Source organism: Lipophrys pholis, assembly GCF_963383615.2.
Source record: "Lipophrys pholis genome assembly, chromosome: 16".
Taxonomy (NCBI): domain Eukaryota; kingdom Metazoa; phylum Chordata; class Actinopteri; order Blenniiformes; family Blenniidae; genus Lipophrys; species Lipophrys pholis.
In genome coordinates this window covers 15,939,733-15,966,727 of record NC_137634.1, presented here as the reverse complement: position 1 = coordinate 15,966,727, position 26,995 = coordinate 15,939,733, and the positions used below count along the sequence as shown (strand labels likewise).

The window sequence follows — 26,995 nt, the reverse complement described above, 5'->3', positions numbered from 1 at the left end:
GAATGAATGAATGAATGAATGAATGATTGAATGAATGAATGAATGATGCTGCTCCGAAGGATATCAGGGGTCTGGATGTTTTATATACTAACTATATGCTAAGTAAATCTGAGATGTATTTATCCAGACCATTCAACCGAGCAATATAGACAAGAAGTACGATTTTGACGTTGATCTTTCCGATAACCTCCCCCGCCCAAAACATGGTTGTTAAATGAAAACCACACAATACATTGTATTAGACTAAAATAATCGTTATTGTTTTAATTGACAATCACACAAAACATACTGTATTTATATTGAGAGAGCCAATACACACACACTGATATTTGCAATAAGCATCAGAAAAAAGTACTCGTTTTGTATGATGTGCGGATAACATCTTGTGGGGATTTAAAATCGCTTTTCCTCCTCCCTGTCGGCCACCGTAGGTCAAAACCACGTGGTTAATCAAAACATCATGGCGGCTGGTTTCAAGTAAGATTGTCTAAACTGTCACTAGAAATCCTCAATAACTGCATGGTTTTTCATATTTTCCATCATGAAGTTTATTTAACAGTTACCCCACGTCAGCTTTAGTTATCTAGTGCTTTAAATCCCGGACTATGTTTGTCATAAACATCATCCAGCTCGTGTTGTATCTCGAACGTGTTTCTGCTTCTTATCCAGAATCAACATGTGTTGATAGTTTTTCATAAGGTGGCATTATTGTGATCGTTTACTCGTATTGTTCTGCATCTGTAGGACTGCTGAGCCTCTGGAGTATCACAGGAGCTTCCTGGTCAGTGATTCAACAAATACTTATTGTTTGTGTATTTATCATCACAACACAGCCAGTGTAACAAATGTTTCATATTTCAGAAAGAAAACTGTCGACCTGATGGACGGGAGCTGTCTGACTTCAGAACCACAACACTGAACATAGGTGAGGAGGCTTTACACCAAGAAATATTCGAATGTGTAATATTTAATCCCAGACAGAGACTCTGTGAGGCCGAAGAGTAGCTGACATACTGACATTGACTGTATGTTGGGGATCGGTGGCCTTTAATGCCTTATGCCTGGTAGATAAGAAGCTTTTAATTTTTTTACATATCCTTGTCAATTTTTTCCCCCCCGAGAGTGTAGTGTATTGTAAACCATATGTTCCATGACTGAAAACAGGATTATTCAGGTGTAAACCCATTATAAGTTGACTTCAATAAAGCTTTCATCCAGACTGGCTGGATTGGAACTTCTGTTTGTATGCAGATAACATTTTAATCATAAAATTGTTTGACAATCACAATACATTTACTTTGTCATCATCAAAATCAGGCTGTGATTAAAATAGAAAAAACGAAACAAGGCTGAGAACAATAAACCCCAGCACAGTCAGCTCAGAATAGTGGTTTGTACCACAATTCCTCTGGAAAACTCTCTCATATTGCAAACAGCATTCACATTTCTAGATGTATTGCTTCCTGATGAATATTTACAACAGAATTCACCAAGAAAGCCAATGCCAATGTTGGCTCAGGATAATATATTTCATTGAACTTGCATGTTATTTTCTTCTTGTGCCATCGTTTAGGGTCCGTATCCACAGCCAACGGCTCGGCTCTGGTGAAGCTTGGAAACACAACAATCATCTGTGGGATCAAAGCGGTAAGACGAGCGTAGCCGTCAAAAAGCTTATCTTAGTAAATGTGGGCCAGTTGATCTGGAGCTGGTGTGAAATCCTTTGTTTGTCTACAGGAACTGGCAAACCCTTCGGTGGAGGCACCTGGTAAAGGTTACATTGGTAAGTACTGATCCGTTGGACTCAAGTACAGTAGTTTAACCATTGAAGTACTCGAGTACTTGCTAGTTGAATTCGACCTGATTATCTGAATTCCTGATAATCCTAATGCAGAAAAATATGGTTTCAACCAAACAAAGTGTTTAAATTGTCTTCTTTCGGTCCTTGTCAGTACCCAATGTGGACCTGCCGCCCCTGTGCTCGTCTCGGTTCAGGCCCGGCCCACCGGGAGAGCAGGCCCAGGCTGCCAGCCAGTTCGTCGCTGATGTGATTGAAAGGTGCAACAGACTTATTTGAGTTTTCCTAAGATATGCAACAGTCGTCTTTGTGCCGACCCTTTTGCTTTACTTATTTTCTCTTAACGGATGTTTCAGCTCCGAGTTGATAAAAGCAGAAGACCTGTGCATCGACAGAGGAAAGGTAAACTGGAATTGTGCACATTTCCTGCTGCTGATTATTCTTGTTGTGAATATTTGTACTAATTGTGATTGTGGTTTCAGCTCTGCTGGGTGCTGTACTGCGACATAATGTGTCTCGACTATGACGGGAACATTTTGGATGCCTGCATCATTGCACTGCTGGCTGCTTTAAAGAATGGTTTGTGCTGCCTGGGGTCAAGTTTCAAAGCAGTGGACATTTCCTTTTATTGCACAGTATTCCTTGATCATTATCTGAAACTATCTCTTAATGAATTGTTTCTTGCTGTCGTTTATTGCAAAGGCATGTTCTGAATGCCATATTTCTTCTTCCTCACAGCACAGCTCCCAGAGATCACGATTAACAAAGAGACAAGTGCTCCAGAGGTGAATCCAGAGAAGAAACGAGGGTTAACCATTCACAAACATCCAGTTGGAGCCTCTTTTTGTGTTTTCGACGAGTGAGTTTATACAATCAGATTACAAATTGTATTTTGTTCTGGTATGTTTCATATCCCTCGTGTAATCCTGACCGTCTCCCTGTGCAGCTCCATATTAATCGTAGACCCCACCGCAGAGGAGGAGAGTCTGTCAACCGCACAGCTCACAGTGGTGACGGACGAGGCCGGACGACTTTGCTCTCTGCACAAACCTGGTCAGAAACAGCCTGTGATGATCTGTGTGTCCCTGTGCAAACGATGGTCAGACCGTGCAGTTAACATTCAAATAGAATGCCAAATTACAATTGTACGCGAGGAAAAAATTCGTAACCTTCTATCAAGCAAGTGACCATGTTTGGTAACTTATGCAGTAATTCACATTTTTTCTAAATATTTCGTTGATAAAAAGTAATTGAATACATGATTCCATAGCAGTGCTGTACAGTAAGATAAGTGGAGCATGAGTAAAGGATTGAGAAGATATGGAATTGTGAAACTTCGGCTTTGAAGGTATATTATCATACACATTTTGCCCTTTCTCCTTAATCCCTTTGTATATACTTACATTTTTTATATCTCTCATGATGTTCTTTGTGAATTGGTTGTTTAAAAGTGGTATATTAAGTACGGTACCTTTTTAATGTTTGTGTCATTACATCAGCATGGCATGTAAATAGTTAAATCTCATTGGAATAAATATCTAAACATAGTGAATGATCTTTCCTTGTCTCTTAGGCGGGACGCCACTTTCTGGGGAGAAGCTGCAGGGCTGCATCAGCCGAGCGACGGCCCGACAGAGAGAGATCCAGAAACTCATTGACAAAGTTATACGCAGTGTAAAGACGGAACAATAAAGACACTTACACATACAATTTATCTAAAAGCTGTATTTTCCACTGTCAATATATAATCTTTTTTTTTTTTTTAACAACAATAAAACTGCTGACAAAGACCGCTTAAAAAATTATTTCTTGGAGTCCAGAAATGTCTCTTGCACACACACGCACACACACACGCACACACACAGTCTCATAGTAATCGGCTCACGGCTCCTGAACTAATTAAAAGGAAACGCCTTTTACAAATGTGCTGTACAAAAGCAGGTACACCGTCTTGCATGTTGATCTCGAGTCCTTGCTTGAGCCCTGTGCTGGGACTGCGGACAGAGGAAAGACTTCCAACACACCGAGAGGTAGAGAGTGGCCCCCAGGCACTGCTCCAAGATCAGATTTGCATTTTCACATGTCGTGGTAATATGGAGGGTTTGGTGTCAATTTTGCTCAGATGGGATCTGTGCGTAAAGGGCAGTTTCTACCATGGTCAGTCCTTAAGAGGAATCCTCAAAATGTGCATTCATAGTCCTCTTCAGTCCGGGGGGAGGGGTGGGGGGGGGTCTTCCTGAAGAGAGTGAGTGCGTCACTGTGAGAGTCCTCTTTCGACAAGAACCACCTTTTCTATTTCATCTTAAAAAATATCAGTAAGGTAAAGTTTAGGGGCTTATTTGACTTAAAAAAAAAAAAATGCCCGCTCTGTGGCGGAAACAGCTTTTGGTTCTCCACAACCTCTGACAACCAGTACATAGAAAAAATTATCAGCTAGAGAAGGACAATGAAAAAGGACACAAAAAAAGTCTTCTCCTATCTGCAGTCTCCACAGTGAGCCAGACAAAGAGCACAGTATGGATCATTCACATCCTGGTGTAGCTGGGAGAAGGGGTTTAGTGTGATTACAGTCTGTCATGACTTGGTCAGGGGCTGTGGCGTGCTCCTCTTCCTCTTACTTCTTGGTTGGCTGGCGGTATGTTGCCGTGGCGTTCCCCCCTGAGGAGCCACTGCTCCCATAGCCATTTGCTGCTGCTGCATTTGGTGCTGCAAGAATTGCAACTGTTTGGTAAAAACAGAAAGACGGAAAACAAAGTGAGAGGAGGTTTTTTTTTCTTTTCTTATTTCTTCCAAAATGTTACAACAAGCAAATTAATGCAGCATGAAAGCTGTCAGTGAATCTCTGGTTTATTTGACCATAACCGAATCGCCAGCGATAAACATTTACTGGAAGCCTCCCTCATATATCTTAACCGTATTTATCAGTGCCACAGGTTAGTGAAGCTGTACTGAAACTCGGTCCGTACGACATACAGGAAGAGTGTGAAGAGAAACACAGGAGAGCGGTTAATGGGTTGCAGAGGGGAATAAGAGGAAGGGGGGGTGGGGGGGGGGGGGCAGTCGGGGAGAGTCGGAGTGTGCTGGGGAGTGAGGCAGGATACAGTCAAGCAGCACCAGTTGCAGAATAACACACAAGAAAACCCAACCGGCTGCGATGCTGGCAAAGACAAACATGCAGCTTTAGCCACCGTGCTCTCTGCTTCAGAGTGAGTCAGCGACTGCAAATGGGACCAAGAATCAAACTCTGCTTCATGCTTACAGCCGATCACGTCTGCCACGATGCAACCAGCAACCAGCAACCTTTCAATCAGATATAGCTACAGTATCATCCTGTGGCTGAGCGCTGTGTAAGAAGAACATGCCTCTTGGGTCCACACATTAGTTGCTGCCATTGGAAGTGTCAGAAGCTCTGGTGTGTGTGTGTGTGTGTGTGTGTGTGTGTGTGTGTGTGTGTGTGTGTGTGTGTGCGTGTGTGTGTGTGTGTGTGTGTGTGTGCGTGTGAACTGAAAACTACTGTTTATAAAACAACATTCTAACCAAACATGACACACAGAATGGGATGCATGTGCAGAAACACAACAAAGAAAGTGTTGGTGAAGGATTCTAATGACAATCAGACCTGAACTGTAAATAACTGCAACTTATTAGAAATATGTCTTTTCAAATATTGTCTGGGGTTTACTTGTAATTATACAGTAAAACACTATTATCTATAAATTCATTTGTCCAAATCTGTAAAATCCTTTTAAGAACAGAATTATTGAAACAAGAAAATGTGTCTCATCTTGTGACATACAGAATACATTTCTAGCAAGTTATATTGTTTATTTAAATGGGAAAAAATTAAAAAAGGAGAAATGAATAAATTATATGTATATTTTCAAGGACAACAAAAACCTGCATGAGATGATGCATCTAGACTCTGTGTTTGGCTCCTTCAAACTAAGATATATAAATATATATATATGTGTGGGTGTGTGTGTATATGAATGTAAATGTTGCTGTATTACTTGGATCTGTGGCTGGTGCTGCTGCTGAAGCCTTGGAGAAGGCAGCGGGGGCCCAGTACCGTCCAGCCCACAGCCCAACTGGGACAGCACTAAGGGGAGGGGAGGGAAGGGAGGGGAGGGAGAGAGGGAGCCCCAGAGGGAAGGATGTGATGGCAGGAGGGAGAGAAGCAGAAGGAGGAATGGAGTGTGAAGAAAGGAGGAGCTCATACAGGCAAACAGGGAGCATGACAGAGGAACCCAGGGGTCAGCAGTGCGTTCAGCCAAACGTTAAAGGAGATGAAAGAAAAGGCAAAAGGAGGGGGCGAAAGGACCAAATGCATTTTTTTTTAGATGGTTAAAATGGCAAAGGGTATGGAAAGGTTGTAAGCAGGAGAGATGCGAGTGAACAATTTGAAAGGTAAGGCGAGGGCAGTGCAGGAGGAGGAGATATAAGGTAGGAAGGGGGAAAAAAAAAGAAAACAACAGAAGAAAAAGAAAAGAGAAAATGTAGCAGAGAAGATGGGGAAGTTGAGTCCCTCCTGTCATCTGTTAAACGCTCCACTGAGAGGAACCATAACTAACTTCAGCACAACGATCATGTTTATTTACACACTAATGAGGCATGAAGAACAGTAATCACATTACACATTAGTAAGACTCATCTCATTAGTACCAGTTAGTCGGCATGGTGCCCCTGTACTCGGGGATGGGTGAAAGGACTGATAGAAAAGAAATGTTTTAGTGGAGGTTCGTGTGGCTCTGAAGTGTATTCTCATGTCGGGGTGTGTGTGTTTGCGCGTCTCGTACCTGCTGCCTGCGGAGACATGAAGCCTCCGACTCCCAGGTTGATGACAGCTGTTTGCTGGTTTCCTAAACCTTGATCTGACCCCTGGTCGTTCTAGAAAGAGAGTCACAGATAATGCACCACAGCAAGGCCGCCAACAAAACGTCCGTGGGACGTCAACGTTTGAGCTGCAACTCAATACTTAGAATAAATAAAACACCTTTAGACACACCTTTACAAAATCTAGCAGAACGACAGGTGAAAAGAAGGAATGAGTTTTATATTAAAAAAAAAAAAGAAAGAAGAAAGAACTCAAAAAGACTTAAGAAGACAAGAAATAAGCATAAACATAAAAAACAAAACAGGAAAGAAAACACAATTTTAACTAAAGATGCAATTTTTATTTTAAAATAAAATAACCAGCACAATTAGTATTTGATACCTGATACTTGATTTGGCAGCATGTACAACCTCTGCTACATCTCCACTGTCTAACTCTGGGCCATTCTCCCATAATTCCTCACTTTTTTTTGCACTTATATGATGAAAAGTGTTCTGAGAGCTGGTCGAGTTTCAGACTTTCCATCGTGACTCAAGCCCTGGCTCCAGTAGTGTCCCATAAGTGCTTTCAGAATCTTGTGATGAAGCCAGGTTTGTCAATACACTTAGGTCACTTCAACTTTTTTTTTTATTTTTTTTTTAGAGTAGCTGTCTGATCTACTCATGGCTTTCTTCACATTCTGATATTTTCTCTGCACTTCACTGTCTTTACCTTGTTTATACTGTACTGGTCCAAAAAGAAGACGACCCTTCCGTTTATGAAACTCATATGTGGATAAATGTTTGGCAGAACCGATCTTGTTTTTAAGAAGGCTTGAATTTCTTTTCTCAGATAAATAAAAAGGCAATGTAATGAAATGCAGACACGAGAGCTGTGCACATGCTTCATAGAGAAACCTTTTCTCTGTTTCTTCCTGATGTAAGTTTAATTCTTCATTGTCTTCAGCCTGTTTATTGCACAGATCTGCTGCCTTGCTTGATTCATTCATTTCAAAAGTCAACATTCGTTGCGTGTTTGAGTGGCTCAATCAGTTGTGATTCAACATGTTCCCCTTTTACTACGTTGTACCAAGTTTGATCAACCTTATGAAACTCTTCGACCCCAAACATTACAACTGCGGGCTTTTAAATCCACAACATCTCTCTGTTCATCACATGAATGTTTTTTGGACAGTGCATGTTATTGTGAGTGCTGCGTCTCACCGTCTCCCCCTGCTGTTGAGGACTGGAAGTGGCCGACTGACTCTGCTGTGGGGAGAACTGAGACAGCTGCTGCTGCTGCAGAGAGTTAAAGATGAGAGGACCAGTGGGGATCTGGAGATGTTAAACACAGACATGCCAACAAACAAGAAATGGGAAGGTAAAAGAAAGAAAAAAGGGAGATAAGGATGACGAGGGACAGGACAAAAAGAGGTAAGGCAGAAGGGAAGGAATGATGCACATACAAGCGTGAAGGAGAGGAAGAAGGAAATGGGAGAGTTAACGAACGACACAGACCACCGCTACTATCAGATTATCAGCACTACTAAGAACGACAAAGGAAAACGCATGAGCACTGATCTTCAACCGAGACAAGGCTGCTTTCAGATTATCTCCTTTACTTCTTCTGCCACTAATCCTGCGACTCTTAGCAGCTCGAGAGGTAGAGGGTGGTAATAATCCCGTCACTATAAGCATGTTGGTTCTGGCCAGGGCATCACATACAAAACATGCATGTCCTTGAGATACTAGAACACTTTTATTAGGGAGCGTCACTACATTACATACTGTACACTCACCTCCAAAGGTTTTTGAAACAGTGAGGGCAATCCATTTCCTGTCTATTTAAACGGAAAACATAATCAACATTAGACAAAAGATCAACATCTCAGCTTTTAGTTAGAGACAGTTGCATTTGGACCTGATTCACAGTTCAGAAGATAGCATCTTTTGTCTGAGCCCAGACATTTCCATTGTGAGCAGAAGTATTGGAACAGATAAATGTAAAGTAGATTAAACAAATCCTTTGCTTGCATAACAGACACATTGCGACCCACTGACGTCACTAAACGTTTGCATCATTTTTCTCAATGCTTTTCCAGCCTCTCAGTTGCTGTATGTTTTTGTAGATTCAGTCCCTTCAGTCTCCTCTACAGCAGGTATCAAACATGTTGTATAAAGTTCAAGCCTAAAGACCTTCCACTTCTTGCTCCTGAGCTTTGCCGCTGTGCTTTGGGCCATTATCTTGCTACATGATGAATGATCTCCCGATCAGTTTGGGCAAATACTTCTTAAAGCTGTTGACAAAATATTTCTGTAGAATTCTGAGTTCACTGTACTGCTGCTATCATATGTGACATCAATGAAGATTTAAGAGCTCTTCCCAGAAGAAGCAATGCAGGACCAAACCATTACAAATGGTTGTTTTAGGGTCTTTCTTTACCAGAGGCCTGGAATACAAACCGTTTGCAGCGTCTGACCAATCACACACACGGAAAAACCCTGCAGCGCAGTTTACAAATTGCTGAAGTAGCGATTATTGTCAGAAAATATGAAGAATTAAAACACATCCAGCAGCTAAACGCAACACTGCTGCTGCAGCCAAAGGAACATTCCCGACTTGTTAATGCGTGACTTAGTGAGATTATACAATATTAATTTATCAGCGATATAAACGGACAGCACGTCCGCTGATCAATCAAGTTCACTTTATTACAGCAGAAACGTGCCGGGCTTCTTTTAGTTTAGATTTTCCATCCCGTTGTTTTGAGGCCGAGTTTCTCTTGTGAGAGTGTTTTATGTTGGAATATTAATTCATCACAGCGAGAACAATCATGAGTAGTTCTGCGCTCCATTAATTCATGTTTCTGCAGTTCTGTCAGGTGTGATCATTAACCTCATCATTACAGATCAACCCTCGTGGAGATAAACTGACTTGGAACAAGTCAAGAACAAAAACATCCTTCAAAGCCTCAGTGACCAGGATTTATTTTATCATGTCAAAACGATCGCTCTAAATTAATTTCTCCTCTCCACTCTGCTGCAGCTCAGCGCTGAACCTGTGCACCAATCACCATCATTTAAGACCCGGCAGGGCATTTTCCAAGACATCTGATTGGTCAGGAGGCGGAGCTTTGACCTCTTATCGAGGACATATCCTGCTCCGGAGCAGGTTAGACATTCAGCGTCAGTTGCCGGGCGGATTTATCCCAGTGAGAAGTGAGCGAGCGTCGTAGTACGGAAAACCCAGGGTTAATCCTTGAAGTTATCTGGATAAGAGAAAATCCAGCGTCGTAGTACAGGCCTCAGGCCTCCAATGATTTTGTGGTGAACAGTTATTGCTTTCCTTGGTCTACCTGTTCCACATCTGTACAAAAGTGACTTCTTTCTTTTTCAGGACATTAGACTGGCTGTGACCAATGTTGGTGCAATGTGGTTCCATCTTCTCTTAGTTTTAAAATGATTGTTTACACCCAGAGACAGCTCCCTGATTTTTATGTTACGTACACTGAAACTGAGAATAGACATTGAGTGCTGTTTATTACAACACTTTTGCACACAAGAAAAAAGGGGGGAAATAAGACAAAGGGTGGCGTCTTCTGAACTGTGTCTCAGAACCAAATGCAAATACTTGGACATAAAAGCTGATGTGTTGATCTTTAGTCTCATTTTAGTTACTTGATGTCTAACTCAAAGTTTTTCAGTCTACAGCCAAAATAGATGGACTGACTTCACCGTTACAGTATTTTGGAGGGGAATGTATGTAATGATTGGTAATTGAAGGATGTCTGAAAAACCTGGCACTGCACTATTAACAGATGACTATTTTAGCCGTGGTAATGAAGTGAGAATAAGGACAAAGACAGTGAGGTCAAACAAGAAGCCAGAGGGTGCTCCTTACAGTGTGGAGCACTAACTGGTACAAAGTCATACCTGCAGTAGGTTCAGTGGTCTCATTCCAGTGCTGCTGTTCAGGCCGAAAGGACTCCCTGAATAAGAAATCAACTGTTAAATTAACAATATAAACAAAATACGAAGCTTTGTATATTTTGCTTGTGTACTACTACTGAGAAGAGACAAGAAAAACTATAGAGCATTATTCTAAACCATTTTAGGGGTTCTAAAATTTTTTAAATACAGTTTCCCGCTTTTTATGTTTTTTTCCTACAGAATAACTGAATATTTATGTCTTCATCTACACCAAATATCTGTTGCACAATTCTTTTTTTAGTTTTTTCATATCAAATTGTTCTTTTTTTTTTCTTCCCTTTTCTTGCAAATTCTGTCAAATGTCTCAATACATATTCTGCACTCTGGGACATTCCTCTGTTCTACAACCTTTCTATCAGTCGAGGTCCCCTCTACTTCAAAACAGTTTAAAAGAAAACCTAGTTCAAATATTACTCTAACATCATTTCACTAGGATTTAAAAAAAACTCATCAATGACCAAAGCGAATAAAGAATTCTTGAATATTTGACTGCAGCTCATGTGACCTGATTAAATTATTTGTGCAATACAAAAGCAGTCATAGCGATGCGATCTCTTACCAGCCTGGGCTGCAGACTGCATTGTGGGCATCAACCCTCCAGCTGGCAGGATCCCACTCAAGTTAAGGCCTGGACCCAGCATGGGGTTTGAGCCACTCATCAAAGTCTGAGGACTGCTACGGAAACATTGAGTGACCATCAAGACAAGTGATAATGGCTCACAAGCAACACTGTGGTGTCACAGACGGTTTGGACTCTTACCAGACAGAGCTGACCACATTGATGAAATTGAGGCCCGCTGGATTGGCCATGACCTGCGACGAAGTGGTTCCGGTGGTGATGGACGTACCCATGGTGGGGAGGGGAATGGTCATGACGGGCAGGGGCTGGCTGAGAGCCAGCTGTTGCTGGGTAAACGGCGTGAGTAGGGCAGGCTGGGACTGGCCCTGAACCAAGGGAGGGTCTGAAGGAGTCGGAGTCAACGAGAGCGGAGCGGCGAGGGAGTCGGTGGGGTGCGGGGTCGAGCATGGGGTGTTCGTGGGTGTGGGGGTGGATGGCTTGGGGGTTCCCGATCCTGGAGGAGTAAAAACAAAATAACAAGCATTCAAATGGTGATGCCTATTAGGTTTTTCACAGGCTGATTAGATGTTTCATACTTGGATACTGAGGCGTCAAATGTCTTTCTGTCAGTTTGCATGACAGCTGCTCTTAGTCGGATTATTCGTCTTAGAAATGATTGGCTGATGCAGTATTGCATGCGTGTCGGAATCTTGATATGTCCCTGTAGACTCCTGCCTTTAAATATTTTGCAAGATATGGACTCTTGTCAAAGTCGTCATCTGTTGAAAAATTCCAGATCTAGAATCTGGACCTTGACCAATTTCATACTGGCTTCACAACACTCAGCAGAGGGTCCCTCATTCCCATCCCCATCAACATTTTTGGCTGAATTTAACGTTTTTACTCCTTGGTAGTCGGGGCCGTGTTTTTATAAAGAATGATTACACAGCCATCACAATGACTTTTTTATTACGTTAAACTGGGTTGACATTTACTGGGTCCACAGCTGATCAGAGCCCGGGGAGGCTGACCGGTTGAAGGGTCAGCGTGAAAACAAGTAGGAAACCTGTGCTGTACTCACTCTGTGTAGAGCCCATAGGAGAGAGGGAGGCAGGCGACAGCAGGCCCACCTGGCCCAGCTCCATGGAGTGCTTCCTGCTCAGAGACTGACTTTTGGCTGGAGGGGGTGTAGGACACTTAAGTAAACCACTGGTGGCTTGTGAACTATAGGGGTTACCTAAAAAGAAAAAAAAAAAAAAAAAAAAAAAAAAAGGGAGTTTGATGTGAAGAGGGACTTCAAAGCATTTCTATTTCCATTGTTTGCACGCTTACCAACACTTCAAGAAAAAATAATTATCTCCCCTGAGCTATGTTTTGTAGGTTTTTGTGATCCAAAGATAATTTAAAACAAAATATATTTAGTGGTTTGCCTTCTAGACTTAAACCATGTGTTTGGCAGAGCTGATGCCTCCACTTTGACCTGAACTCAGAATCACAACGCGAGTCTGAATGCAACTTACGAAAAGAAACATCCAACTCTGACACTTTCATGTATCCAACTCTGAGGCTGTACGTTGGCATTTTTGTTGCCGTGGGGCCTGGCTGCTGGATTTTTCCACAAAAATCATCCAGTAATAAGAGTGTGAGAGTTGTTTTTGTTATTAAAGCATTTTCTCAGATAAGAAAGCCATAGAAAGCTGCCAGGGGAGACATTGTTTTTTTTAAATATTTGAACCTCATACCAATAAGTCATGTCGGGTCACCTCTTTGCCAGAAACAACATCTGTACCTGAGGAGCTGCTGCCTGACCCTGAAGGCAGTTTGATGGGAGGGGGCCGATGCTTTACCCCTTTCCCCAGCACAGACGTCTGGACCAGAGGAGAAATACCGTCGCCCTGTGAATGAGGCGTGAGCTGATTTGTTAATTGCAGTATTCATCGTCTCAACGATCCTAACTGCTAATCAGAAAACCACGGTTGAAGTTCCTCCAATAACGACCAAGCAGTATTTACCTCATCTTTGCTGGGAGAAGGAGGCCCCTGTCCCACGCTGCCTGAGTTATGGGACATCTTCACCTGACATTTCACATCTCTTTCATACACTCCTTTATACTGAGTAAGAAACCTTTCAAAGAACAAAGTTCATAGCTTCAGTAAAAGTATATCTCCCAAAACTTAATTAGTTTCCCGAGAAAAAACAACAACAGCATCACTCACCGGTCTGCATCTATCTTTGATCCTATGAGAAAACTGAATGACATAAAAGAAATAAAGACCGGTGTTTTTACAGAGGTAGCTTATATCATACGTTTTTTTTCATATTGAGTGTTCTTACGGAGGATGTATGAGCTTTAAGTCCGTGCTGTCCTCTTCTGCTTTTGGTTCTTTAGCGCAGTAGATCTTGCCGTACACCAGCGGATCGCCCATGGACTGGAAGATAGACACCTTGGTTCTCTGAGCTTGGCCTCCTACCTCACACTCAAATGTGTAGTCGTCTATGACTTCCTGGGGAAACAAACGGTGGAAAAGCACATGTTTTATGAAAATCGTACAGAGTGAGTCAGACTCCGGGTGCCTTACTGGGTTTGCACGTTCTGCCTGTGCAGGTTTTAACAGGTTGCCTCCAAGAGTCCAAAAGCAGGTTTCAGGCTATTTATAAGTAAACTGGTCATTCTACATTGCTTGTGGTGTCAATTGTGGTAAAGTAGTAAAGCAGTTAAATGGCTGGTTCAAGGGAGATCAACTTTCTGTCGAAGCACTCCTTAACTCAACAGAAAAACCAAAACACCAGCAGGCAATGTGTGTAATGAAACAGCCTCATGCGTAATGAAATGTTTGTGTGTGTGACAAATAAGGATTATGTTTGAGATATATTGCTTTGCTATTAATTAACAATCAACCCAAACAAAGATGTTGGCAAAGACATTATTGGATTCAGCTATTCAGCCACAGAAATGTCTCTGTATTCATAATGGAAAAACAAAACATTCTAACAATTGCAGACGTGAAAGAAAAAACAAATGAGCAGGAAGATCGGTCATCCATCAACTGAAGGATTCTCCCAAAGGATGACATTTTCTGGAAATACACTGATAGTTGGAGAGTATTTGATGATAGAAATGACATCAATCACACATGTGACTAGAGTCCTGTGTGTGTTTTTTTCTTTTTTCTGATGTGAAAGTGACTGTGAAATTTAAAACTGCTCTAACATTTACAGTTGACTGTAGTTAAGTTGGCTTTGTCATCAAAAAGCAATTTGTGTAAAACTTCTTAAATTGAACCATCTATTCACAATTAAATTAACCGGCCGGGTAATGACAATGAAAGGGAATTCAGTAAGACGATTATTAGTTTTCTTTGTTTCCAAGGGAGCATTTAAATACACACCTCCTGGCCATCATTGGTAACTTACTTCAGCCGGCCAAATCACAGTAGTGGGCTGAGAGTCCTCCAACTGCAACGACTTCTCAACCACCGCGTACTTTTCCACCTGGAGCGATACACAAACGAAACAGTTTTTTTTAACGACAGACTTTATAAAGGATGCACGACAAACTAAGCAGCATTTAAATAGTTTTAACTCAAAAGGTGACAGTATTATAAGAGATGACTGAAAAAACTTACATCAATTTCCTTCGGTACAGTTAGTTGGCAGTTGCTCTGCTTCCACATGTCAACACACTGCGGGCGAAGAGGGGAAGTCGTGACGGCAACACGAGGAAAAAGATTCATCAGAGCAGAGACATGCTGAGATAATCTTGAATTAACTTGTTTGTAACCCATCATTCCATTCCCTTTTGAAACTGAATACAGAATGGGAGACCGTGGTTTCGGCAAATAGTGAAAAACCTAAATGCAGTTCTTCGCTGTTTTCAATGAAAAGACAAGTCGAGGTTGACATGCTTTAACCAAGGCTGAACTATATGAAGCTGCACCGTCAAAGTTTTTATTTTAGTGGGGTGATGGGGACTGGTCTGACAAACACGCAAACAAAATCAAACTAATACATGAATCAACTTTTCATGTTGAAATTGAAAGAACACAAACACAAATATTCTACTATCAGAAGTCAGAAAACACTCGGAACATTTCAGATTTCTGGTTTCAATCAAACGAGGAAAAACCAGAAACGTGAACTCTACTCTGAATTACCTTGCTCGGGCACAAAATGTTGCCCCACACTTTCTTAATGTCCTGTCTTAGTAGCTGATAGTCACCATAAAAGATCAGCTCCCGTTAATCTAGTCAGTCAGAATGCCTGACCACCTACTTTTCCGTCCACCAAGGATGTAATAAAATCGTCGGCGTATATTTGTTTGTCTGTATGACTGTTAGCAAGATTACCACAAAGCTGCTGCATGGATTTTGTCAAAAACGTTCAGCACAGCTGGATAGTAGGCCATGGAAGAGTCCATAAAATTTTGGAGGTCATCCGGAAACTTTATTTTTTATTCTTTTTTATTCTTTGGCTGACGTCAGAAATCTCTTGATCGCTCTCGTCTTTAACTATTTCTGACCGACACTGAACTTGGGAGATAATTATGAAGACAAAACAAACAACAGATAAACAGCTGTTCTAACGTGTATTCTCTGATATAACTTCAACAGCAATTCTATGTTTTAGGGCAAATGTGACACAATGCGCAAGAGATTATTTTCATGGTATTTTCATATGAAGACCATAAAACAGCTCATACAAGGTATAAAGAGTCCAAAACAGCTGCACACAGTAAGTTATCATCAACTTCTTTTATAACCTGCAGCAGTTGTGCCCTCCTGAAGCAGCCTTTCAATCAAACTCCACCTAAACCAAACCAGCGCTCAATCTTTGAGCAGCTGGGGGCAACAAAAACAGCAAGATCTGCCTTTGTATTTCACAGTCTGCCACAAACATCAACAGCAAGCGTCTCACAATACCAGCATGTCTGTGGAACTCAATCCAAGTTAAGCAGCTGCCAATATGAAAATAAAAGAACCAAAGTGCTCTCAATGTTGTTCCGCCATTACCTCCAAAAAGAGAAATCAGTGAGGCGGAAAGTTAAGTCAAGCTGTGTTGGCAGTACACACCCTGCTGACTAGCAACCACAGCGAAATCAGAAATACTTCAACTAAAAGACGAAAACATTACCACCAAAATTAGACAAACTGTCAGAAGATCCAATTCATCACACTTCACAGAAAAAGCAACTTTGCAGGTATCTACCAAGGTTGCTTAGCAACATGCCATCGGCTGTCGGCCATTCCCTTCGAACCGAAAAGACACACTCATGTCTCACAGTGAAAATGTAACTTTAGAAAGCTGCTGCTACATATTGACTTAGTCTAACCATGGGAAGTAGTGTGCACTCTCCAGCTCTGACTTTAGCAGCTACAGAATGTCTGACTCCCAAATGCCATGGTATGCTTGAGAGTGACCACTTACGTTTCCAACCTTGGAGATCTTCAGGTCTATGCCTGGAGCTGGCTTCTTTTCCTTTCTCCTCTGTAGGTAGTCGTAGAGCCGAAGCTGTGGTGGAAGGGGTAGATGGGACAGCTCCTGCTGCCGGTTCAGCGCAGCTCGGGAGTGCCGTTTGAAACACCTGCGACACAAACAAACCATTTTAGTCACAGGCCGCATCTCTTCTGTTTTCTGGTACAAACTCAAGAATACATTAAGTGACTCAAACTTCAGCGAAGAAGTGAGTGTACTCATTACCGTTTCATAGAGCGAGTGTTCAGTTTCTGTTTGTTGTAAAGCAGACGATTGGCTGTGCAGGTAACAGAAATGGAGGGGTCCAGGCACAGAGGCTCAGCTGTGGCCAAAATCAACTGACTTTCCAGCTGGAGTTTGTCATCCTAAAGAGAGAAAAAAAAAAAGAAGAAGACATGAACAAAAAAAAAAAACACCTCAAAACAGACTGAAGTCATATAAGAGATGGTCGCTGAGTGAAATGTAAAGAGAAAAAGAGTTGAATATCACATGATCCATTCCACAATTTCTTTAATATTAACAGATCAGACACAATACTTTACCTGCGTCCACTTGTGGTGGTCACTGGTCATGGCGTGTACGTCACAGATCAGAGTCTGTTAGCCAAAACATTTGGACATAATATAAAGAAAAGAGGACAATCTATATCGGGTAATACATTTCAACTGATAGAAAATTTAAATCTAATTAGTTGACAGTAGCAGTAATATTACCTGCATGGTTGGGCGCAGCAAGATGTGCCTGGCCTGATAGGTAGGAATCTTTGTATTACCAGATTGTCTGTAGTCTCTCACTTCTACTATGACACAGCCACAGTGGAAAATGTTCACCTGAAATACAACACAAACAGTGGAATTCAGCCTGAACTTTACAAAAGGTTACAACAACAAAGAGTAACTTAAAACAGTAAGATTTTTCTTATGTAAAGTAAGAATTGTAACCTGTATATTTTAGGGAACACAAGAGTACTCTTCATGTACGCTCCCCTAGTTTAAATTCTGCTTTTAGTTTTGTACTGATAAAATCCAATCTCACCTGTGATTTCTCTAACAGATCCACCAGAATGGGAGGCAGCTCCTCAGCATCCAGGTACTCCAGCAGTTCCCTTTCTTCATATGGCAGACGGATGGTTTCAGAATCTGGAAAGCAACACAAATGTTACCGGTACCAGAAACATATCGTGGCACAGAGATTAACACCGTGCAAATAGACTAGACTCAAGAAACAGGTTCGACAGGAATCGCTCACCAGATCCATTTTTCCCCCTGAGCATTAATGAATAGCCTTCATTCCCAGGGTACAGATTTACCACCAGGCACGACACAGACTCCTGAGACACCAGCTTCTCCAGTAGATTCACATTTCTTCTCAGATTCTGCGAAAAATACAAAAAAGAAAACACATTAAATCTGCAAATTATTACAGATTTCTCAAGGTTTTTTCTTTGTCAGAAAATTAATCAAACGATCATATAAGATATTCATTCTAAGGAATTACAAAACCAAACATGACAATTTTCATATTTTAGGCTCATAAATAAACAGAATTTATTACGTGGAAAACTTTTGCAATATTATACTTGCCTTGAATGAATAACTTAAAATGCATGTCTATTATTACCCTGTCTTAAACAAGATAGGAGTTGTACGCCACAAACCTTTAACTCTGGCTCTTTCTCACATTCCTCCATATAAAGCTCATAGAGTTTCTGATACAAACTCTTCCTCCCGCCAGACGAAATTCTTCTTTTGGCAGGTCTTTGTCGAGCACTTTCAACAATATACTGGAAAAACAGATAATATCCTTTTAATAACTGTCAACTACAGTAACTCGGTAATGGGGCATGTAAAAAGTGGTTAGAAACACATCTACGTAAAACGAATTAACTTGTTTTTTTCCACGAAAACAAGCAATGAAGTCACAAGTACATTTCTTTTATTCATTTCTTTTTTTTTTTTACCTCGGCTCGATCCAATGCATATTCCAAAACTTGTTGCTTTGGGGGGAAAATGAGCAAAAGGGAATAGATTAGTCATAACTGGAACTCACGCTGGTGAAAGGGAACCAATGTGGTTGTTTTATTTGCAGCCAAACAATCAAGAGAACGATTATAGAATGATCTGACAGGAGGTGAAACTCACCATTGTGGTCCACAGCCAGTAGACGATGCTGTCCTTTCTGCCCAACACTGTCCCCTTCTTGAAGCAACCATTCACACCCTGGAACAGCGAAACCAACGCACACGAAAAGGAGAATTAATAGAGAAACAGACTAAGTGGCTGGCAAGCTGTTAAGACTGTAAGTGATGCCAAATAGTCTGGCTGGCACTTTATCAAATGGCACACACACACACACACACACACATACATACATACATACACAAACAACTGAATTGAGAGACGAGCTGAACAGCCTCATCTAACTTGATTCAACATTTAGAATGTTGGACATGAGTGAGCGTGTTGTACACACTATGTGCGAGGTGAATGTTGAGGATGGCTGAGGTGAGCGGACTGTGGGGACTGGGAGCCAAAGGGAGCAGCTGAACAGCAACACGCTCGGTGATGCCTGACACTGGAGGCTAGCGCGGCTAACGTTAGCATGCTCGCCCGCTCCGAGTGGGCTGAGCTGTAAGTTCAGAGCTGCGCTAACGGCTTCGTACGTCGTCCGGAACGAAGCCCGGCGGAGCGACGGCGGTCTGAACGAGTGGGGTCGACTTGCCTTCTGGATTGCATGGCGGTCGATTGTAGCTCCGATGCAAGGAAACGAAATGAAATTGAAATATCGGTGGTCTTCATTGAAAAAAAGTCGGGGCTGCAGCCATTTTCTTCCAGTGTGACAACAACAGCCCGACTTCCGGTTTGGGTGGTAGTGGGCGTGGCCTCAGTGAGCGCCTTCTTGACGGCTGATGCCCGATCAGTGGAGACAGACTCAGGGATGCTGTGTCCTTGATTATATTATTACAGCAACTCAAACAGAGTTAGGGTAGGGCTGTTACATGTGTTCTTTATCTATTGTATTTATTGTATCATGTAATGTGCAGACAGCAAAGATTAGTCGTTATATATAGTAACATATTACACATTTAATATCTTTTTTTCCTATTATCTTTCAAACCCAAATATTGTCTACTTTGTCAGTATGGAAAGTAGTTCCCTTTATAAACAACAACAACAACAACAACAACAATAATAATAATAATAATAATAATAATAATAATAATAATAATAATAATGATGATGATAATAATAATAATAATATGAAAGAGACAAATAGACAACAACCAAATAAAAGGTTAAAAAATTATACTATGATAAAAATAAAAAATGAAGTTAAATAATAACTAGTGAATAACAGAAATTATTAAATGAAAGAAACAGTTATACTAATGATCATGAAAGGAATATCTATCAAACTGGTTTATTAGCTGGGATTTCAATGATGTGTCTTACTTTTCAAACCTCATATTCTTCTATCTCCAAAGTTGGTGAAACAATCCAGTTAAGTTTAGAATTGAGCTTTCAATCTTTACCATTATTCAGCAGTATCTGTTGTGTTTTATGTCAGCTGGCAATGAATAGGTAAACCTTACATGTGCACACATAATGACAAAAAAACCCTCTCATGCAAGAAGGATGTACACAGATTTTTGTTATATGTTCTTTCATAAAATTTGCAAAGTTTGGGAGATCCTTTGTTGGAATATGTATTACAGTTGTTGATAAGAACCAAACCAAGGTTACAGACTGCCTCTATGATGACTGCACAAATGCTGTGATGCTGATTGGATTTCTCAATGCGACTCAAGATAATTAAATCAACACATAGACCTAAAGGTCAGAGACTGATGAAATGTCTTCCAATCACCTGTCTAGCATTTAATTAACCTCTAGGCTTCTATTACCCATCGATTTTCTGTACCACACACATAGGGAGAACATACAAACCCTGTACACAAAGAGCTGGCCACATTACAGCCACTTCTACTGTTTTTGCAGGTTTCTATTTCAATAGAAGAATAAAGCAGTCCAAACAAAAGCAATCAGAGATTTCTCACCTCATCCAAGAGTAGACACAGGGAAATGACACATACCCATATAGTTTGGTGATCAAATGATTTTATTTCATAATTTGAAAGAACACAAGACAAGACAATATATTGAAAAATGAAAATGTTTAATTGTAACAATAATTTTATTCGGGATCACCACCAAAATTTAGTGGGTTCTTCCGCTGATCAAAATGCACATATGTACCAATTTACATGAAGATTCGCTCATTACTTTACATTAAATACATTGCATTAAATAAAAGAGGGTCATTTTCTAACCTCCTTGGCAGAGTTAATAAGATAACTGGCTGACAAGAGCTACCATGGCTTTGTCAAATGATGTTACTTTGTGACAAAACATAGATAGAAAAAATACTGTTATCGTTAAAAAAGTAGACAATATGTTGGTATGAGTTTGTTACACAAGGTCAAAAGAGAATGTTTCTATCAAACTTCCTTTGAGGCCAATTAGATAATCTCACCGACTATGTAGTTAACCTGAAATGCCATCATTGCACAGTAGGGGGAGGAGCAGGATAGCAGATCCATTAGGCTGACTGCCACAGTTCAACAGGCCAGCAGCAGCAAGCGGTGTCTCTATGCATCCAAAGATAGGCAATGAAGAAAATGCAACAAGATGCACTTTATAGCCTCTATAATTCCCTACTGGCAGGTGCAAATGCAGAAAGAATGAAAAATACAGCATTCCTCACTAATAAAAAAAATTATTCACAACCCCAAACAACCCGTTAAATGGCAAAGATAAACTGCATATGCATAAAATAATACAATGTCGACAGTTTTATGCAGTTTTACATGTTGCTCTTTGACTATAAACGTTCAAAAACATTAACGCTTCACTTTAAAAACAGCACAATTGTACCTCACAACTTGCGGCTCAAAGCTTAACACAATTACATCAAGTGTGTTCAAAAGTTTGTCCCTAGATTATTTAAGATCAAACAGGAAAAATATTGTTAATCCTGAAGTGAGTGTGAGTTTCCCTGAGAAAAAGTTCCAAAATTGTATTTTAACTGAATTGGTGAAGTATCGGTGGACATGTTTTACTTGTCTCGCTATGTTGAAGGGTTTTCTTTCATCATCCATGTCTGAACAGCACAAGTTAGACCTTCATGAGGCTAGAAAGGGTCTGGGTGTGGTTCGGTTGGGACCAGTCCTCACCTGCTGTACATTTACACAAACGCAGCTTGTTCGTTTGAATGCACGTGTCACCGATGCTGCCAGCATGTTTCTGAGGAGAACTGGTTGAAGTGAAATGGTTTGGAGTGACTCAACGATGAATGTTTCCCTAGTGACTCAAATATTGGAGCAAGCTTTATTAAGTCACTCACTGGACAGTGTTACAGCCATGCCACCCGCTGGACGTGTATTGAGAGGAAAAAAAAAAAAATCATCATAACCAATACATGTCTGCTTTTCTATATCCAGTCAATGACTAGTCAAGAAAAAGTTTGTTTTACATGGGGTAATGTACACCATCTCTACTGCATTTAATTCAGATTTGTTTCTTGGTCCAGGACATTACGAAAGACCAGGGCTGTGTTGCTGAACCGTATATTCTCACAATAATTCGTTCTATATGTCCCCATTAGTGCAGACCGAGGATGGTTGGAAGGGGCATGAATAATCATATAATACTGAACAGCTGTGCAGTTTAGATTTGCATTGAGAAAAAAAAATAGAAGAGCGGCCAAATGTACTGAAGGTATTAAATAATATGTGACTGCAAAGCAAAGTCAGCCCTCCTGAGAGGAAGTCTGCTTCGAGAAATGCCGGAAAGTCTTTGCTTTGGGATTGTTAGAATTCTCACTTTAACATTTTTTGTTTTCCAGAAACACAGCCATATTAATCTGCCCGATGTACTGCAGACATGTTTGTGATAAACACATAGTGACAAGAGAGAGTCCCGTTTGATAATAATGATGACAATGATGATAATGGCTCCATACGCACTGTGAAACTCCATCTCATCTCGAGAGAAATGTTTTGCAGGCAGCTCAATTTGCTGGTGCAATGTTTTGGAAGGAGCCCGAATATCAACACTTTGATCGATACCTGGATATTACAATCTAAAACCAAACGATGTGTTGGAAAACGTTTCATACAATTCAGTACTCATGAACTGTAAACTCAATTCGTGCATTGCAGTGATTTGGAGCAAGTCGTGGGGTTTGGAATGAGCTCATCTCCAAACTAAAACCTGGTAACAATTATGTATTTTACCCAGGGTGCACTGGAGTAACACAGAGAGAGGTGGTAAGTAGCCCGGGCTGATTACTTACTGACTGAGACATCGATAAACAGTATTTTGATTATGAAGGAAACATTAGTTTTCATTTTAACATGAAGACTCAAGACCTCAGGGGAGCTGAGATTGTGCATTTGGGTTTATATGGACATAAGCAGATAGAGAGAGCACTGAATGTGTGTCATGTTCATTCAAGAAGATTTCTGCGTTGACTGCAGGGAGGAAGTAACAAATTACAAATACTCCAAGTACAGTCATTTAGGAGTATTTCCAGGTGCTTGCATTTTTAGGAATAACTGATTATGTAATTTCAGTCATACTTAAGTACAATTTACACCATGTGTAAATATGTTTATGAGTCGCTGCTGAATATCTGCCCACAAATGTCTTATTCAAACACTTTTGAAATTTTTGGAATCCAATAAGTTTAAATATTGAACATTTAAACATTTACTTTACCTTTGACTAATTTATACATTTACAATTTGCTCTGTTGTCATTTGTGCATATTGTTTGTTTGCGACTTTTGATTTGACAATAGATATTTAAACATATCAAGGATTTTTGTTTAAATGTAAATGTGTTGTAGTTTTCACCATATCAGTAAAATTGAAATGAATTGAATGGAAAAATTTTAACTTTGCGTGTTGAAATCATATATTCAAAAGCAATGCAACAGTGGATATCCTTGTAGACATATCATCTGCGCTCCTTCTATCCATTGATTCATCTTCTATGTTTCTTCGTCCTCAGTTTTGCTGAGGAGTTGATCGCAGGGGAAGAGAGAGTGCATACCGGACAGGTTGCCAGTTCATCCTACGACAAACACAGACAGAGAACTGCACACACTGACACACTTTCTACCTCTAGCTCTTAGTCTGTGGCTTTATCATTACATACAAGTGTATTTTCTTGTACTTTCTTACTTAGTTTGTTAGTTGTAGACTGTTTTCAATTGTTTTTGATGCTCTGATACGATGCCGTAAACACACCTCAAGGGAACACTAAAAGTCTTCAGTTAATTACTCAGATCTTATAATTTAGAACAAGTCAAATCTAAAAATTTTAAAGTAGCCAAATAGAGTTCACATGACTTCTTTCTCTTCCGCATTGCCTTTTCTCTACATATAAAGTTGCATTACCAGCGCATCTTTTATATATGTCTATAATTTATTGCTTCTTCCTATAAAACGGATTGCAGCTACATGTTCAGATACTTTACACAAGGAAATTAAAACAACTGTACTGTATTGACAATGTGACTGAATGAGGTTAAAAAGTAACTTATACTTTGAATACTTTTTGACTACAATACTCTATATTTCCTTCAATATCCATAAAACTATACCTTTATATGTCCTCAAGTAATTTTAGAAGTAATCTGAAAGGAGACTATATTTTTGGTACTATTTAACCACTGGGAAATTGCCTTTTGATAAAATAATTTAACTTGTGCTTCGGACACTGAAACACGTTAGTTAGTTGTAGCCAGGTTGCTGAAATAAAAATCATCTGAACATTGCGAAAGTCTTCTTGAATATTTTCTTCTCATTTTGAAATCTCAAAATTGGGCCTTGGCTTGTCAGTAGGAGCCAGGTGGAGTTCAGCTGGCTTTCTTTCTCTTAAACATTCCTTTTTCTCTACTTATGATTTTGCATTACCAGTACAGTTGCCTTGGTGATACAAACATATCCATTAATCATTTCAATATTACCTCAAATACACAGATAAATTGGCTGCACTGGCACAGGAACAGTAGTTTTACTGTACTGGCCAATTAAATCGTTTTCATACAGACCAGAATCTGGTTCTGAAATAAACATTTTTGAAGCCTGAACGGAAAAAATAAATGACTTCATGAACCCTCAATAAACAATTAGAGACTTACAGATCCAAAAAGTACTGATGTGTGACTGATCACGCATCACAAGAGTCTGTTCACAATAGGACCCAAGCTGCTTGGGGGAAAAAAAAATTTGACTGAAATAAAAAAAAAAAAAATGTTATGGAGAAGTAAAGGAAATAGGAGGTGACATGAATGACACATCAAGGGTGCGGGAGCAGATCATGAGATCTGTCAGGATCCACACTGGAACACGTGCGCAGTACAGACAGTAGAAATAAAATTTAAACAAATCTGGACAAGTGCTTGAGAAGAATTGTCGCTCGTAGCATCTACGTCCACTTTCAACTCTTTCCCGCCTCTTTTTCTCCTCATCCTTCACCTTGACAGATGTGGGACCTGGAAACTGTGCGAGAGAAGACTTTTCCAACTGAGTCTGTTTGTTTCTCCTGAGTGAAGCGATGAGGACTGCAGCTGTGTGGGTGTTTACAACATCAATCTCAGTCCAAGTGAAGCGATGTCATGATTTTCCTCATCCAAAACTTCTCTGGAGGATGCCCCATTTAAAAGTACACAGTGTAAAACAATAAAAAAATATATAAATTTATAGGGTGCAACGGCCTGTAGTCACAAATAATTTAACGAAAAAAAGTGAACATTTGCTGAAGGAAAAAAAACGAATAGGCATTTTATAATACCTGAGTGTATCATTCCCTGAGCAAATGAGGGCTTACACATTGAATATAAACAGTCAGTCGCGTAGCTCATTTACACTGTTCCAAAGTGTCACAGCCAAACTCGTAATTTGGCTTTTCTCAGAAGCAATAACTACATCCCAGAGATGACTAAATATTTACATATTTAAAGGAAATAATATCTTGTTTTGTTTACACCTTCACACATGAGCTAGATTATCCTCCACTCATTAACTTTCTGCTGTGAAATCGAGTTCCATTTTTGCTCTCAGAAAAACACAAGTTATTCAGTGGTGTGAAAGGAAGAAACATAGGCTGTATGTTACTTAAATTATGAATGTGAGAAGTTGACAACTCTGTGGCTCTCTGGGCCAACAGTCATTTCTTTCCCGGGCTCAGTTGCAGTCCTGAGAGAATTATGGCCGTATATCTGGCACACGTATACTCTGATCTTATGACTCAGCTTTTGCTCCAAACAATGAGCTATTGTGGAATTGCCCATTATTATGCCGCAGAAGAAAAAAAAAACAAAAAACAAGCTCAGATGTGACAGGAGTAAGAACCCATGAGGTTGGAAGCGTGTGACAGTGAGACCGATGCCTTTTTCTTTATGTTTCTTTATGTATGTGGTTGAAATATAAGATTTGTCCTTATTTTGCACTTCCGAAAATAAAATAGAGCTGCTTTTGTTTCAAATTGTCACAACATTCAAGCATTTTCAACTTGATATTAAAGCAGACCCAGGAATGTGTTTTAAATGGTGTGTTTACACATCATCAGTGACTCAGACACCATACTGTGTTTGAGAAGTAAGCATTTTGCCGTTTTTGGTGACAAAGAAGGAAGAAAAAAAGTCGGTTTTCTAAAAGCTGGCTTTGATTATGCAAGGGACCGTCAGCTCAAAGACCCCTGGTTCTGTGTAACGCTCTAAACACATGCAAAAATTAATTCTTTTTTATATGCTTTTCTCCAGCGGAAGCCTCCTGCCGCTCTGTGAGGTCTGAGCTGACCTCATCTATCACGGAAAGCCAGCAGCAGGGCTGAGAGGGAGAGAGAGAGAGAGAGAGAGAGAGAGAGAGAGAGAGAGAGAGAGAGAGAGAGAGAGAGAGAGAGAGAGAGAGAGAGAGAGAGAGAGAGAGAGAGAGAGAGAGAGAGAGAGAGAAATGGGCCAAAACAAAGCACATTTCTCTGTAATCAGTCTTGAGAAGGCTCACAAGAATTCAAAATTCTCTGAAACACGTTTCTTCCTTCAGATGTGTAGATAATGACGCTAAGGTCACTCCCACTGACGTAACAGTTGGACTGTAACCTGAATGATCTGTATGTCTCTTGCTGAATTCATGAGAACAAAGCACAGTGAAAACGTGAGTAGCAACATTTGAATACTGAATCCCACTCTGTAGCACTGATCCATGTGACACTCAGTCATCCACTACAACTCCCCGCTGCAGCTGAGATCAACCACATTCCCTACCACAGCTTGATTTTCTCTTGGTTTGAGTCACT

At 40.4% G+C, this 26,995-nt stretch overlaps 2 protein-coding genes across 3 annotated transcripts; one reads left to right on the top strand and one right to left on the bottom strand.

Annotated features, from left to right (window-relative positions):
- The first annotated feature begins 430 nt into the window (after nucleotides 1–430).
- On the top strand, nucleotides 431–3,593 carry exosc8 (exosome component 8). The gene is made up of 11 exons (XM_080483230.1): nucleotides 431–477; nucleotides 745–781; nucleotides 862–925; nucleotides 1,574–1,647; nucleotides 1,738–1,783; nucleotides 1,953–2,058; nucleotides 2,155–2,200; nucleotides 2,281–2,377; nucleotides 2,537–2,657; nucleotides 2,745–2,851; nucleotides 3,372–3,593. Exons 1-11 carry the CDS (start codon nucleotides 461–463, stop codon nucleotides 3,488–3,490), a joined length of 834 nt encoding a protein of 277 aa, XP_080339356.1. The 5' UTR covers nucleotides 431–460; the 3' UTR covers nucleotides 3,491–3,593.
- Nucleotides 3,506–19,476, bottom strand: supt20 (SPT20 homolog, SAGA complex component). 2 transcript variants are annotated; one of them, XM_080483228.1, is made up of 24 exons: nucleotides 19,353–19,476; nucleotides 18,773–18,850; nucleotides 18,592–18,627; nucleotides 18,289–18,414; nucleotides 17,880–18,006; nucleotides 17,667–17,770; nucleotides 17,345–17,461; nucleotides 17,174–17,227; nucleotides 16,857–16,996; nucleotides 16,584–16,740; nucleotides 14,786–14,842; nucleotides 14,574–14,651; nucleotides 13,494–13,663; nucleotides 13,376–13,408; nucleotides 13,172–13,283; nucleotides 12,949–13,054; nucleotides 12,241–12,396; nucleotides 11,361–11,673; nucleotides 11,160–11,275; nucleotides 10,544–10,599; nucleotides 7,835–7,945; nucleotides 6,595–6,685; nucleotides 5,809–5,897; nucleotides 3,506–4,519 (listed from the first exon to the last, which is right to left on the bottom strand). In XM_080483228.1, exons 2-24 carry the CDS (start codon nucleotides 18,773–18,775, stop codon nucleotides 4,373–4,375), a joined length of 2,499 nt encoding a protein of 832 aa, XP_080339354.1. In that variant the 5' UTR covers nucleotides 18,776–18,850; nucleotides 19,353–19,476; the 3' UTR covers nucleotides 3,506–4,372. The 2 variants fall into 2 exon arrangements, with proteins under 2 accessions (XP_080339354.1, XP_080339355.1); XM_080483229.1 differs by lacking the exon at nucleotides 5,809–5,897 and having other exon boundaries at nucleotides 19,353–19,468.
- Between the last annotated feature and the right edge of the window lie 7,519 nt (nucleotides 19,477–26,995).

Coding starts and splice junctions, on each gene's coding strand:
- supt20 (XM_080483228.1), bottom strand. Junction 13,409..13,493: donor TTAAAGCTCATACATCCTCC/GTAAGAACACTC, acceptor TATGTCATTCAG/TTTTCTCATAGGATCAAAGA. Junction 10,600..11,159: donor GCAGTCTGCAGCCCAGGCTG/GTAAGAGATCGC, acceptor TTTCTTATTCAG/GGAGTCCTTTCGGCCTGAAC.
- exosc8 (XM_080483230.1), top strand. Junction 2,378..2,536: donor GCTGGCTGCTTTAAAGAATG/GTTTGTGCTGCC, acceptor TCTTCCTCACAG/CACAGCTCCCAGAGATCACG. Junction 2,658..2,744: donor TCTTTTTGTGTTTTCGACGA/GTGAGTTTATAC, acceptor CTCCCTGTGCAG/CTCCATATTAATCGTAGACC.